The 14,995-nt window shown below is 38.2% G+C and overlaps 2 protein-coding genes across 4 annotated transcripts in view; both read left to right on the top strand.

Moving 5' to 3' along the window:
• Positions 1-10,062, top strand: part of PCGF6 (polycomb group ring finger 6) — a 35,758-nt gene extending 25,696 nt beyond the window's left edge. For 2 of the 3 annotated variants that reach the window (XM_025467081.3, XM_025467080.3), the window contains one exon: positions 8,841-10,062. In XM_025467081.3, the coding sequence (XP_025322866.1) occupies positions 8,841-8,897 (57 nt within the window). In that variant the 3' untranslated portion in view covers positions 8,898-10,062. The remainder of the gene's footprint in view (positions 1-8,840) is intronic. The other variant, XM_035707717.2, reaches the window with a different exon arrangement.
• Positions 3,416-3,977, top strand: LOC112672271 (complex III assembly factor LYRM7-like). Its single transcript, XM_025467084.1, has 2 exons — positions 3,416-3,523; positions 3,753-3,977. The coding sequence occupies exons 1-2, from the start codon at positions 3,464-3,466 to the stop codon at positions 3,960-3,962; spliced, it is 270 nt and encodes an 89-aa protein (XP_025322869.1). The 5' UTR covers positions 3,416-3,463; the 3' UTR covers positions 3,963-3,977.
• Positions 10,063-14,995: the final 4,933 nt, after the last annotated feature.

The following is a 14,995-nucleotide window of genomic DNA, read 5'->3' as shown; positions in this document are numbered from 1 at the left end:
TTTTTATTGCTGCGTAATATTTCTTTGTATAACATGCCATATTTTATCATTTTCCTATTCATAGATATATGGGATATTTCCAGTTTTTGGCTAATACAAATAAAGCAGCTATAAACAGTCCTATACAAGTAAATTTTTTTCTCCCTCTTCCTAGTCGTCTTTTTAAACCAGTTTTTTGAGAACATATGCTTTCGCTTATTTTGGACAAATAACTAGGAGTGGAATTGTCGCATCATGGGAAAGATGTATATTTTGTTTGATAGGAAACAAACAATTGGTACATTTTGATGTGATTTTTGTGATTGTGCTTTACCACCAACCTATAAAGAACTATTGCTGAAATTTCTGCAGCCTTAATGGACTGGTCTATTGTGGATAATTTTATTTATTTATTTTTGCTTGGTTTTCTTTTTACTAATTTGCTACAAGTTTCCTTGCACCCACCACTCAGATTTAATGAGTGTTAACACTTTGGTTTTTCAGACAGAAAGATAATAAATTTTTCTTTTTTTTTTTTTTTTAAGATTTTACTTATTTATTTACTTACTTAGAGTGTACAAGAGCAGGGCAAGGGAGAGAGGGCATCCCAAGCAGACTCTGTGCTGGCACAGAGCCTGATGCAGGGCTCGATCTTAAGACCCTGAAATCATGACCTGAGCTGAAATCAAGAGTCAGACACTTAACCAACTGAGCAACCCAGAGACTTCCAAAATTCTTGTTATTTTCAAAAGAGATTTGAAACAAACAAGGTAAAGTGTCAATACTCAACAAACTTGAGTACTAGTTACAAAGGTATTATATTAATCTTTGTACTTTGGAAAATTTTTAAACCTTCAGAAAAATCATAGGATTAGTACAGTGAACATCCATCTATGCTTTACCTGGATTCACCAGTTTTAAAAGTTAGGATTCTGTTTGGGAGACAGAATCAATATGAATGTTGGGGAATAAGGGATTATAGACGTTGTAGGGGCTGGTGAAGAGCAGTGTGGAAAGATACTGCCTGTGGACTAGTAGTCATTGTAAATCAACAGGGCAGCAATTGCAAGAAAAGATAGATATAAAGTGTAGAATAGTGAAAATAAACTGGGACCTATAAGGAGAAAGTGGAATGTGTGTCTCATCATTTCCGTATTCAGTGACATGGGTGATCTGTAGACAAAGCTGGTGATCTTTGGCCCAAAACTTAGGCTTAGGGTGGAGCTCTTTTGGGAGCAAGAGGAGTTAGTTGCAGGCCTGGCTGCTGCCCTATACCAACAACGTGAGCCAGCATACCAGCAACAATGTGTATAAACTAGCTGGGCATCTGGCCCCTGTAATAACCTGAGTTAACAGTTATTAGCAGAATGGCTTCTGCTTCCTTCCACTTTGCAAATCTTATTGGCTAACTCAAAGGGAAGGGAATTCTGGGAAATATAGTTCCAGTTTGACTAAGCTGACCTACCAAAATATAAAAGAACTGACTAAAATGAAAAAGACTCACAGAATAAGTGTTGGTGTGGATGTGGAATGACTAGAATTTATATACATTGGTAGTGGGAACTGATCTAATCACTTTGGAGTTCTGCTGGTAGTATCTACTAAAGCCATGTATATATACACTCTACTCCCTCAGCAATTCCACTCCTGAGTATAAATCTAGGAGAAATGAATATGATGTCCACCACAAGATATGTACAACATACAGTAGCTTTAGGGACACCTGGGTCGCTCAGTGGTTGAGCATCTGCCTTCCGCCCAGGGCGTGATCCTGGTGTCCTGGGATTGAGTCCCACATTGGGCTCCCTGCATGGAGCCTGCTTCTCCCTCTGGCTATGTCTCTCCCTCTCACTGTCTCTCATTAATAAATAAACAAAATCTTAAAAATATATATATATATAGTAGCTTTATTCATGATAGTCACAAACTAGAAGCAACCCAAATGTCCAAAAAAGGATGAGTAAAAAATTGTGGCATATACATACAATTAAGTACAACTACCATATACAGCAACATGGACTAATCGCACAGGCATAATATTGAGCGAAAGAAATGGGACCCAAAAGAATATAGTTGATAATCATTATTCATAGATTCCATATTTGTAGATTTGCTTACTGATTAATGTTTTATTGTAACCTCCAAATTAATACTAATAGCCATCTCATGGCCATTCAGTTTTTCATGACTTTTTAAAATGATATTTGGATTTTTTAAAGAAATCACAAGTTTTGTAATTTTGCAAATAAAACTTACATGTAATTCAGTATTGGAAAGATGCTACAAGGCTGATTGTTCTTTATTGTGATATTACAGGTTATATTATCCTTCAGTTATATAGGTACACTATAGTTGTGATAACAGTTTGTCAGAGTAGTAAAAGTAATCAGCAATACAATGATTAGGGACCATTTTTTTTTTTTAAATGACTGTCATTATTAACTTGGATTTTGTGTGTGATTTACAAGGAGGAAAGAGGACTTAGTCACTTACTGTTTCTTTGAAAATGTAACTGGCTTTTCCTTGAGCAACAGTTTTCTTTATTTCCAAAAAGAACACAAAGATACATGAAATGTAATTATTTTTGCAATATAGCCAGCTTAGTGATGAATGCAATGGTGTTAGGACTTGGGGGGGAATGTCTGGGTGGCTCAGCAGTTGGGCGGCTGCCTTAGGCTCAGGTCATGATCCCAAGATCCGGGTTCGAGTCCCATATCGGGCTCCTGTGGGGAGCCTGCTTCTCCCTCTTCCTGTGTCTTTTCCTCTCTCTCTGTGTCTCAAATGAATAACTAAATGTTTTTGGGTTTTTTGGGGTTTTTTTTGTTTTTTAAAAGAAGAAGAACTTGGGAAAAAAGTCTTGAAGATATTTGGGTTGGAAAGTGTAAAGAAAAAGGGAAATCCCTTGATCAGCCTGCCAGACTAATTGAGGAGTAACACATATATCATGTGGAATTGCTTGGAGCTCAGAAAAAGACAATATTACTAATAAACATTTCTTGAGCCCTTAATACTGCTAAACATGCAAAAGGATATGTGTTAACCTCTTTTTTTTTTTTTTTTTTTTAAGATCTTAAGTAATTTCTAGGTCCAATGTGGGGCTCAAACTGACCACCCCGAGATCAAGAGTCATATGCTCCACTGACTGAGCCAGCCAAGTGCCCCAAAACATGTGTTATCTTGTTTAAGCCTCACAACAACCTTAAGAGATAATAATTGTTACCTCCTTTTTTTCTTTTTATTTTTTTAAGATTTATTTGTATTTTAGAGAGAGAGTATGAGCATGTGCAAGTGAAGGGCAAGGGGCAGAGGGAGAGAGAGAGAAGCAGACTCCCTGCTGAGCCTGGAGCCTGACATGGCTCGATCCCATGACCCAAGCAGAAACCAAGGACCAGACACTCAAGCAGCTGAACCACCCAGACGCCTCTCCTATTTTCTGTTTTAAAATACTATTTTGAGAGAGGTGGCCGCCACGGTGAGGAGAGCCATGGGTCAGGCGGCCAAGGTTTTACAGCTCTTTAAAACATTACACAGGACCAGACAACAGGTTTTTATTTTATTTTTTTAATTTTTTTTAATTTTTTTTATTTTTTTAAATTTTTTATTTATTTTATGATAGTCACACAGAGAAAGAGAGAGAGAGCAGAGACACAGGCAGAGGGAGAAGCAGGCTCCATGCATCAGGAGCCCGATGTGGGATTCGATCCCAGGTCTCCAGGATCGCGCCCTGGGTCAAAGGCAGGTGCCAAACCGCTGCGCCACCCAGGGATCCCCAGGTTTTTAAAAATGATACCAGAGCATTAGAAGCAGCCAGAATAAAGATAAATGAAGAATTCAAAAGTAATAAAAGTGAAACTTCTCCCAAGAAAATAGAAGAGCTAATAAAAATAGGTTCCGATGTTGAATTGTTACTCAGAACATCTGTTATACAAGGTATTCACACAGACCACAATACACTAAGGACACCTGGGTGGCTCAGCGTTTGAGCATCTGCCTTTGGCTCGGGTCATGAATCCAGGGTCCTGGGGTTGAGTCCCACATCAGGCTCTCTGCATGGAGCCTGCTTCTCCTCCCTCTTCCTATGTCTCTGCCTCTCTCTGTCTCATGAATAAATAAATAAAATCTTTAAAAAAAATAAAATATTATTTTGAGATAACTTAAGGCTTAGAGAAAAATTACAAAAGTAGTACTAAAAGTTCTTATGTAGATACCATTCAGTATCCTTTAATATTAACACCTTGCCTTTAATATTAACACCTTGCATGACCATGGTACATTCACCAAAACTTAAGAAATTAACATTGTTGCAATACTATTAATGAAACTGCAGACAATGAGTTTTGCTAGTTTTCCCACTATTCTTTCTCTGTCCTACCTTACACATCCTATTTGTCGTGTCTCCTTGTCTTCTCCCAGTTTTTCAGTCCTTCCTTGTTTTCATGACTTTGATACTTTTAAAGAGTATTGGTCAGTTATTTTATAAACCGTCCCTCATTTGGGTTTGTCAGATGTTTTCTGATTACTAGATTGAGCATTTTTAGCAAGAATGCCATACAAGTGATAATGCCCTTCTCAAAGTATCATCAGAAGATATTTACTACTGATAGGTCTTTTTCTTTATAATTAATAATATTTTGGGAGATACCTTGAAACTATGCAGATAGCCTGTTTCTCCTTAAACGTTGCCCTCTATTCTAACATCCATTAGTGGATCTTATAGTTTAGAAAACTGACATGCAGAGGTTAAGTAACTTGTCCAGTGTCACTTGGCTGTATAGTGGTAGATGCAAGATTCAACTGTAGAAAAAAATTGAACTTAAAGTTCAGCCTTTTGGAGTGCTTGGGTGGCCCAATCAGTTAACCATCTGCTTTTGGCTCGATCATGATCCCCATGTGAGGGTATCTAAAGATGTTATTTACATTGAGAGAGAGAGTGCACACATAAGCAAGGGGAAAGGGCAGAGGGAGAGGGAGAAGCAGACTCCCCACTGAGCAGGGAGCCTGATGCCAAGCTTGATCCCAGGACCTCTGGACCATGACCCAAACCAAAGGCAGATGCCTAACTGACTGAGCCACCCAGATGACCCTTTAGTTAAAATTAAGCTTGCTTGATTAGAAATATAAGAAACTAGTAGTAAAATCCCAAAGTCATTGAAGTAGGTAGAAAATATTACTTCAAAAAATATTTACAGAGCACTATTCTAGACATGTAGTGAGTGAGATTCAAAGATGAGCAAGTCCCTAAACTTAAATAATCTAATGGTACATTTAAAGTTAAAGGCCTCAGTGACAAACAATATAAGTTTCACGGAGTCTTGGGACCTCTTAGCTAAATGAATGTTAATACCTCCTCAGTGGGAAAGCTAGGATATGGGACTTGAGGGAGAGAATGGTAGGAACTGAGATCTGGGCAGTTGGAATAAAACCATGTATGATTTTATAGGCCATAGTATGGACTTCGGATTTTAATTGAGTAAGATAGGAAATGATTGATTGGAGAGATTTAACCCGAGGACAGAAGTGACCTACTCTAACTTATGTTTTATTTATTTTTTTAATAATTAAAAAAATATTTTATTTACATATTTGAGAAAGATAGCAAGAGAGAGTATGAGCAGAGGAAGAGGGAGAAGTAGACTCTTTGCTGAGCAGGGAGCCTGATGCAGGCAGGGCTCAATCCTGGGGCTCCAGGATCATGACCTGAGCCAAAGGCAGACACTTAATTGACTGAACCACCCAGGCGTCCCTTTTTAAAATTATTTTATTTTATTGTTTTTATTTATTTTTATTTTTTTATTTGAGAGAGACAAGAGCACAAGAAAGAGAGAAAGAGATCACAAGCAGGGGGAGGGATAGAGGGAGAAGTAGACTCCCCACTGAGCAGGGAACCCAATGTGGGACTTGATCCCAGGACCCCAGGATCACCACCTGAGCCAAAGGCAGACACTTAACAGACCGAGCCACCCAGGGTGCCCTGACTTAGTTAGTTATGATATTATTTATTTACTCATGAGAGAGACACAGACAGAGAAGCAGAGACACAGGTAGAGGGAGAAGCAGGCTCCATGCAGGGAGCCCAATGTGGGACTCGGTCATGAGACTCCAGAATCACCCCCTGAGCCGAAGGCAGACGCTCAACCACTGAACTACCCAGGCGTCCCCTTGACTTAGGTTTTATTTACTTACTTACTTATTTATTTATTTATTTATTTTTTGGACTTAGGTTTTAGAAGACCCATTCTGGTTGGATAGTTTAAGAAGACCAGGGATAGAAACATCTAAATATAAAATATAAATAACGCAGCCCCAGTGGCTCAGCGGTTTAGCGCCTCCTTCAGCCCAGGGCCTGATCCTGGAGACCCAGGATCGAGTCCTACGTCGGGCTCCCTGCATGGAGCCTGCTTCTCCCTCTGCCTGTGTCTCTGCCTCTCCCTCTCTCCCTCTTTCTCTCTCGCTTTCTCTCTGTCTCTCATGAATAAATGATAAATAAAATCTTTTAAAAAATAAAATATAAATAACATTTGTATCTATGTATATAGAATGTAAATATAATGGACATTTAGATATAATTATTTCATAAATGTTATTTTATACATGAATGTATACATAAACTTGTTTTGAAGTCTTAAAACAGTTTTTTTTTAATTTATTTTTTATTGGGTTCAATTTACCAACATACGGAATAACCCCCAGTGCCCGTCATCCATTCACTCCCACCCCCCCGCCCTTCTCCCCTTCTACCACCCCTAGTTCATTTCCCAGAGTTAGCAGTCTTTACGTTCTGTCTCCCTTTCTGATATTTCCCACACATTTCTTCTCCCTTCCCTTATATTCCCTTTCACTATTATTTATATTCCCCAAATGAATGAGAACATATGTCTGTCCTTCTCCAACTGACTTACTTCACTCAGCTTAAAACACTTTATAAGCAACACTTTCAGCTTAATATCTCAGCAAAAAATATATATATATTAAAAAAAAGAAAAATCTCAGCATGGGGGATCCCTGGGTGGCTCAGCGGTTTGGCGCCTGCCTTCGGCCCAGGGTGTGATTCTGGAGACCCGGGATCGAGTCCCACATCGGGCTCCCTGCATGGAGCCTGCTTCTCCCTCTGCCTGTGTCTCTGCCTCTCTCTCTCTTTCTATGTCTATCATAAATAAATAAATAAATCTTTAAAAAAATATATATATATATATCAGCATGTATATTGTTTCCCAAAATGTTTTCATTTCTGAAACATAACCATATGCAAAAAAATTAACATTTTATAAAATGTAATTTGTGTCCTTGTAAGAATGTTAATAGAATCTATTTGTGTTGTAATACAAATTTATTTACTTTGATTAGGCTAATTAGTCAATAATCTGGTGGTCCATGGGCCAAATGTGGTATGAGATTATGTTTTATTTGGTTTATTCTGTGTTTTAAATATTTTTGAGTTGAATTCCTTTAGCTAGACATCTGGTGTCTCATTTCCCAGTGGTCTCAACATTCCCTACGGATTCACATACCTAACTTACATATTCATCTAGTTACTTTCCTGGCCCTTGTGGGCATTTGAATTTGTGAACCCTTTCTAGAATTCTGGTGAGTTTTCGCTGGAATTGCCAGGAATAGAATCCAGATTGCAATGAGTTGTGTAGTGAATGAGAAATGAGGAAGTAGAGCCATGCAAGAGCTTAACAGAGAAGAAAGAGAGAGAGTAATAGAATGTGATTGCAAGACATGCATGCCACCATTCCCTCTTATGTGTTGCTCAAAATTAGCCCATTGCTCATGGCACACTTCCCCAATGACTCTTAGTTTTTAGCTAATTTTCTAGTTCTCAGTAAATTAAAAATAGCACTTAAAAATGTGGATTGTGGGACAGCTGAGTGGCTCCACGGTTGAGCATTCAGCTCAGGGCGTGATCCTGGAGTCCTAGGATTGAATCTCACATCTTCTCCCTCTCCCTATGTCTCTGCCTCTCTTTGTGTGTCTCTCGTGAATAAATAAATAAAATCTTTTTAAAAATAAAATTAAAAGGTGGATTGTTACCTGTATATAGACTTGGTGAGAACACAAAGGATTAAGATCTGATACTAAAAGGGGAGACAGAAACCAAAAAAGCAGATGAATAGATTCAGAAACATAGTGTCTGAAGTCATTTCCTATACGGTTAAGTTACCTAGTAACTGAAGACCTTACTGAGTTATAGAACAGTTTAGTCACTGTTCATAATGATGCCTGAGTATCAAAGAAAAGTTCAAGGGATGCCTGGCTGGCTTAGTCAGTAGAGTATGTGACTCTCACTCTCAGGATCTTGAGTTCAAGCCCCATGTTGGGTGTGGAAGCCTACTTAAAACAATAGTAAAAGAAAGGTTAAATTGTGTTGTGAACACTTGTTAAGACAGTTAAATTGTATGATACATTAAACAGGTAAGAGTTGCAACGTTTTCTTAGAATATTAAGCTGCATTTATATGGAAATCAATGTGTCGTTTCTTACTGAATTCATGATACTCTATGATAATTGAGTCTTTCTTTAGGGAAGCCCAATACTTAGGTGGTCTATTAAGTAGTCTGTGCAGAAAGAGAGATGTACCTCTCTTAGTTCTTTTCAGAGAACTGTTTAGCCATAAACAACCCTGGCTAGTTATGGAGTTTCAGAAGTACCTGTTGAAAGTCATTAAAAAGGCACATTGACAGAGAATGTTTGGTGATTGGGTGAATATGAATAAGCAAGGTTATTTATCTTGGACTCTTTATTCTCTTTAAATCAAAGAATTTCCCATTAATGCTGGGCTTTGAAAAACCTATCTGACTTAATTGTTCACATAACTGGTTTTCAAATAGTTACAAAACACTTTTTTTTTTTCTTCTCAGGATGGTCTGCTGGTCCTTCATTATGGTCTTGTAGTTTCTCCCTTGAAAATTACTTGAAGATTCTAGCAGCATTTGGAGGAGGGAAACAAAATAAGGAGGCTTCTGCAGGATTGCATTTCACCAAAGATTTCCACAAAACATGTAATTGCTACCACTTTGTGCTGTTTGAGGCATAACTTACCTATTTTCAGCACCAAGATTCATAGCATTTATAAGTACAATTTGGAATGATGGAATGCTTCTGCTTTACTAGAGACTATATAAAAAGCATCAATAGCTCAGGGGGAAATTTTCAAAGCATTAAATTTTTAAATTCCTTGTGATTTCAAATACTTTGACATTGATTTTGCTTCCTAACCTTTGACGTAAATCGGTTACTATTTTCTTCTTTGTTGAGCCATATCCCTTTCAGGTTGGTGGTTAGGATTCTGCTCTCTGGAATCATATCAGTTGGGCAGTCATCCTTTTGGAAAAGAAGTATGCTTTTGAACTAAAGATTCAAAGCCAGTCTTTGCTGAATTACAGAGTGTACCTCTCAGACAAAGACCAAAACTATTGACCACTTTTGTATGTTGCCATTGTACTTTGAACTTACATCTTTCATTTACCAGCAATACTACAGAGGTGATACTTACTTCTAAAAGGGATGAATTCTCATTTTGTGTGAAGAGCTGTCTCCTGCAGGGTTTATGGCCTATACCATAAGCCTTCACTGTACTAAAGACTTCTTTAAAATATCTTACAACAAGGGGTGCCTCTTTGAAACATTATTTTTATTCTTTGAATGTTAATTTGATTAACATTCATTTTATTTGAACACGTAGTTTGTCAATACCTTGTAATGCCACTGCTTCTGAAAGTAATAAAGAAACTTGAGTACATTTGCAAGTTTACAGAATACTTATTCATTGATTCCTCAGTAAGTCAACTTAATGTCTGTTTTCCCATTATTTTGTCACTGGGATAAAGAATACGGGTGTTTGAGAGTTTACTCACGTGCAAAGATTTCAGTTTTAAATGTTATTTTGCCTAAAATTAGCATTGTGATGCTTTCTAAAAAGATTTTTTATAGACCCTATTTCAGTATAAAATTTCCAACTCTGCATAGAAACAGTTACAAATGAATAAGGTTTGGCAATTGTTTTGTAAAGAATTTGTGAATTGTGTATAAATCTCTTCTAACATTTAATAAAAATTTTTAATAAAAATTTATTTTAACCTATTTTGAAATGTTCATATTTATTGTAGATTGAAACAAAAATAACCAAAATTCTTTAACAGGTATCCAAATTAAAGTTAAAATGCCATCAAATAGATATTTTATGGACATCTTCACTGATTTTACTAGATGCTGTTATTTGACAATGGACAGAATAGCAACTATGGAATTCATTGCCTCTTAAACATTTCTTGCACAAATTGCTTACTTGTCCCATGTTAACCTATCCGTGTCCCGGATCCCCAAGACTACTTTCAGGTTTAGTGTTTCACTAGAAGGGCTCCTTATACTTAAGCTTATAGTTTATTACAGTGAAAGGATACAGATTAAAATCAGAAAAGGGAAAAGCTGTATACCGCAGAGTCTAGGAGAAACCAGGTACAAGCTTTCAGTTGTCTTTTCCTCATATCTTTAATTCTTTCAGCAATGATATGTGACACGTGTAAACTGTTGCCAAACAGGGAAGCTCACCTGACCCTGAGTATCCAGGGTTTTTAATGGGAATCAGTTATGCAGTGTCTATATGATTGACTCAGCCATTGAGAGTCTAGCACCTACCCAGTAATCAAATTGATACAGCATGTCCCAGGGCCCCAGGTATACAAAAATAGGCATTCACCATAAGTCTCATTGTTAGGATAAACTATCTGGTGTGGCCCAAGGTCTCAGGCATACAAAGACAGGATATTCCAAGGGCTCTGTAACCGGAGGAGAATACTTTTTTAAAGTAGAATATTAAATGTAATTACTTGATAAATGCTTCTGCAGTGAACAAAAATAATATATCCCTTATTAGATATTGTGTGGATAAGATTAAATTGAAGGAGTGGTCTACTTCAAGGAACTCACAGCCTATGAGTTACAGGTCTCAATCTTTTTTTTTTTTTTTTTTTTAAGATTTTATTTATTTATTTTGACAGAAAGAGAGCACCAGCAGGGAGAGCAGCAGAGAGGGAGAAGCAGACTCCCCTGCTGAGCAGGGAGCTTGATGTGGGGCTGGATGCTGGGCTCAGTCCCAGGATCCTAGGACCATGACCTGAGCTGAAGGGAGATGCTCAACTGACTGAGCCATCTAGGAGCCCCAGTTCTCAGAATCTTAATAAAAAGCAAATGCTGGTAAATACTGTAAGAGTCACAAAAAGCTCTACCCTTTCTTTTTTTGCTCCCTCTGGACTTGACCTCCAAGAATCCCAAAGAACTAAGTTATATAACGTTATATCTATTTGACCTATTGCTACTACCAGGCAATAAACTAAACGAAGAATGCTGATTGATTAGCTTTCAAATTTGTACCCCTAAAATCAGTGTGATCTTGGGCTTCACCAACAGAAATACAGTTTCAGAGCAAGGGAGTTAATACTTCTAATATCCAGAGACACCTGGGTGCTCAGCAGTTTAGCACCTGGCTTCAGCCCAGGGTGTGATCCTAGAGTCCTGGGATCGAGTCCCACACTGGGCTCCCTGCGTGGAGCCTGCTTCTCCCTCTGCCTGGGTCTTTGCCTCTCTCTCTTTGTCTCTCATGAATAAATAAAAGCTTTAAAAATATATACTTCTAATATCCAATTCATATTGTGTCTGGTTCTGGGTAGCATACCCAACTACTGAGAGATGGAAGGGTAATGGGATAGGGAATAGAGAGAAAGAGACCAGAACAAAAACAAGAGATAAGGGTTAAGCAATTGCTTATGGTTAACTTGGAAAAGCAAAAAAGTATGGGTAAGACAATACAAGACAGCTGTCTTCAAATAACCAAAAAGTCAGACTTAGATGTGGGAAAAGCACAAGCAAGAGCAAACAAATGCCAACTTGTTGCCTCGGGTTAGATTGGCTGCCATCACCAGCAGCAGGCATTTAGCTTAGATGAAATAAGGTCAAAGTTTTTCTTCAAATGGAATTTTTACTAGAAACAAAAATACCCAAATATGCATGAATAAGATATATGAAGTATAGATTCCAGAGCCCAACATCAGTAGCTAAAAATAGATTTATTTGGCATAGCTGCAGGTCCCTTTGTTTTTGCCTAAACCCTCTCTAAGGTGATATTAAGTGAAGATGCTCAGAGGGATAGTTTGTTGATTAAGTTGTATTTTGGCAGAAGGTATGCTTGGCAGGTTTCTCAATTCCTCCCTTATTGCCATCTCAAACTTTTCTTTCTAGTATAGGCCAAAGTCGTTTCCTTTGACCTTAGGCTTCACTGAGCTTCCCCTCCGCTTCTACTGCATTGCTCTTCCCTCCTGATTCAGATACACTCTCATCTCATCTCTGACAATTCTTTCTCTGGACTCCAAACTAACACAGATCTTGCACACACACACACATACAATGACTCTCCTACAGTGACTTTGAATTCTTGAAAATGATACCTCTGACCCATTTATTTGCCCTATTTATCTTGCTCAAAGTGTATCCTCTGTGATTCAATCCTAGATGAATATTCTTGTAGAATCACCTTGTAATTGACTTATCAAATGTATGTGTGACTAATTTTAATTTTTTAAATTTTTTTCTTTAAAGTTCTAATAGTTGCAACCTTTGCAATTTTGTCATCTTGGAAACCCTTGGTAATAGAGAAGATTCAAGCAGATGCTGATTCTGAATATGTTTGTTTGTTTGTTTGTTTTGTTTAGTGGACCATGACCAAAAAGAGTAGGTCCTCATTTTTATCCTTTTTTCAGTATCTTCTGCACATGAGTTTGATTATTGGCCTCTCTTCAAAACTGAACTGATGAAATCTAAATTTTATCACCTTTCGAGATTAATAGTCATTTCTCAAATGAAATGTCATAGTGGTCTCCTGAAAGCTTACCATTTACTTACGTGGAATGGATATTATGGTTTAATCTATACTACATTTTTATTTTGTTCTGATGGTGTCTGTGGTTTTACAAAGGTTCTTATTGTGAAACTATTTTCATTTAGAGAACAGATTTTTTTTCCTTCAGATGTTTATAGGAAAATGTTTTCCCAAGAGTAAAGCTGATTAACGTTTTAAATTAGAGTTTTAAGAAGACAAAGGTTGCCAGGACAGATTTTTTTTTCCGCTCTAAAAAAACACATAGAGGCAGTATTGCATAGTGGTTAAAGACATGATTTTTTTTTTTTTTTTCTTCATTCTGTGCTCCTGTAAGGGGCCCAGTCTCATCTGGCTGGCTTGGCCTCATGTTCCTACTGTCTCCTGATCCACTGCCTGTCTGGTGCAGTTCACAGTTCCAGGTGCTGTCTGCCACTCTGCTTTCACAGTGACCAGTTCAATTCATCTTTCTTGATGCTCCTGCTTCTGAAGCCTGAAGTTTCCTTTTCCTTGGCTTCTTTTAAGTTTTTCTTTTTCTTTTTTCTTTTTCCTTATTCTTTTAGAAGATCCAGAGAAGAATCTTTCTGATAGGTTCCTCAGATTTTATGGTCCTCCTCCATGTCTAGAGCCACATATTATTTTCACAGCATCTAGCCCAGTACTTGGCCTTAGCAGGGGCACCTGGGTGGCTCACTTGGTTAAGCGTCTGCCTTCAGGTCAGGTCATGATCCCAGGGTCCTAACATCCAGCCTCGTGTCAGGGTCCCTGCTCAGTGGGTAGTCTACTTCCCCCTCTCCCTCAGCCCCTTCCTAAGGACATGAATTTTGAAGCCAGACTGCATGGCTTTGATTCCCAGATTTGCTACTTGCAAGCTACATGATCTCAGACATGTATAATTTCTCTGAGCTATAGTTTTTCTTATCTGTAAACAGGGACAAAGGAACCTAACTCAAAGAGTTGTTATGAGAATTAATAAATATATAAAGCATTCAGGGCCATAGCTGGCATACAATCAATTACCAAGTTCAAATGTGATCCCTATGTAATCACTTCTTAGGTTACTTTGCTCCATTAGTTCCTTTCTAATGAGTAAGGAGGTCTATTAGTATTAAAAGATTTATGTTGAACCATTTATTATTTTTCCTGTCTTCTTTCTTACATGTTTTCTTTCTTCACCTCCTTCTATGGATAACCCCTCCTGGAGACAGGTAGGGACACAGGCTCTGAAGTCAGGCCTGGGTTCTGTGTTCACCCTAACTCTAGTCTTGGCTATGCTGTTTATACTTTGCAGATTAGGTTAGTTCATAGTTTCAGTTGCCAGGAGTTCATTTTGTTGAGTTCAAGGCTGGCTTGACGTAAGGATCAAAATTGTCTAGCCCTGAAGGACATCAGGAATTGTATATGTCATGTATGAATCCTTATGCCAGGAAATCATGGGAAATGGAAAGTTACACTTCTCATTTATTCATACTTACAGCATAACAGATGAACCTAAGTGAGTTTAATTTGTTTTGTTTTAATATTTTCTTAAGATTTTTTATTTATTTATTCATAGAGACACAGAGAGAGAGAGAGAGAGAGAGAGAAAGAGAGGCAGAGACACAGGCAGAGGGAGAAGCAGGCTCCACGCAACAAGCCTGATGTGGGACTCGATCCCGGGTCTCCAGGATCACACCCCGGGCTGCAGGCAGTGCTAAACCGCTGCACCACCGGGGCTGCCCTGTTTTAATTTTAATTTTAAGTAGGCTCCATGCCATATGGGGAGCTTGAACTCATGATCCAGAGATTAGGAGTCATATGCTCTACTGACTGAGCCAGCCAGCCAGGAGCCCCTTAAATTTGTTTTAAATAAGCACCTCTGGGGCACCTGGGTGGCTCAGTCCATTGAGCACCTGCCTTTGGCTCAGGTCATGATCCCAAGGTCCTGGGATCCAGCCCTGCATCAAGCCCACTGCTCAGTGGGGAGCCTGCTTTTCCCTTTCCCACTGTTACTCCCCCTGCATGTGCTTCCTCCCTCTCTCTTAGTCAAATAAATAAAATCTATAAATAAATAGATAAATAGATAAATGAATGAATGAATGAATAAATAAATAGCACCTCTAGAGGCACCTGGCTAACTGTCAGTAGAGTGTGCAACTCCTGATC

This window comes from Canis lupus, chromosome 28, assembly GCF_003254725.2.
Source record: "Canis lupus dingo isolate Sandy chromosome 28, ASM325472v2, whole genome shotgun sequence".
NCBI classification, from domain to species: Eukaryota; Metazoa; Chordata; class Mammalia; order Carnivora; family Canidae; genus Canis; species Canis lupus.
This window is presented reverse-complemented; position numbering and strand designations above follow the sequence as displayed.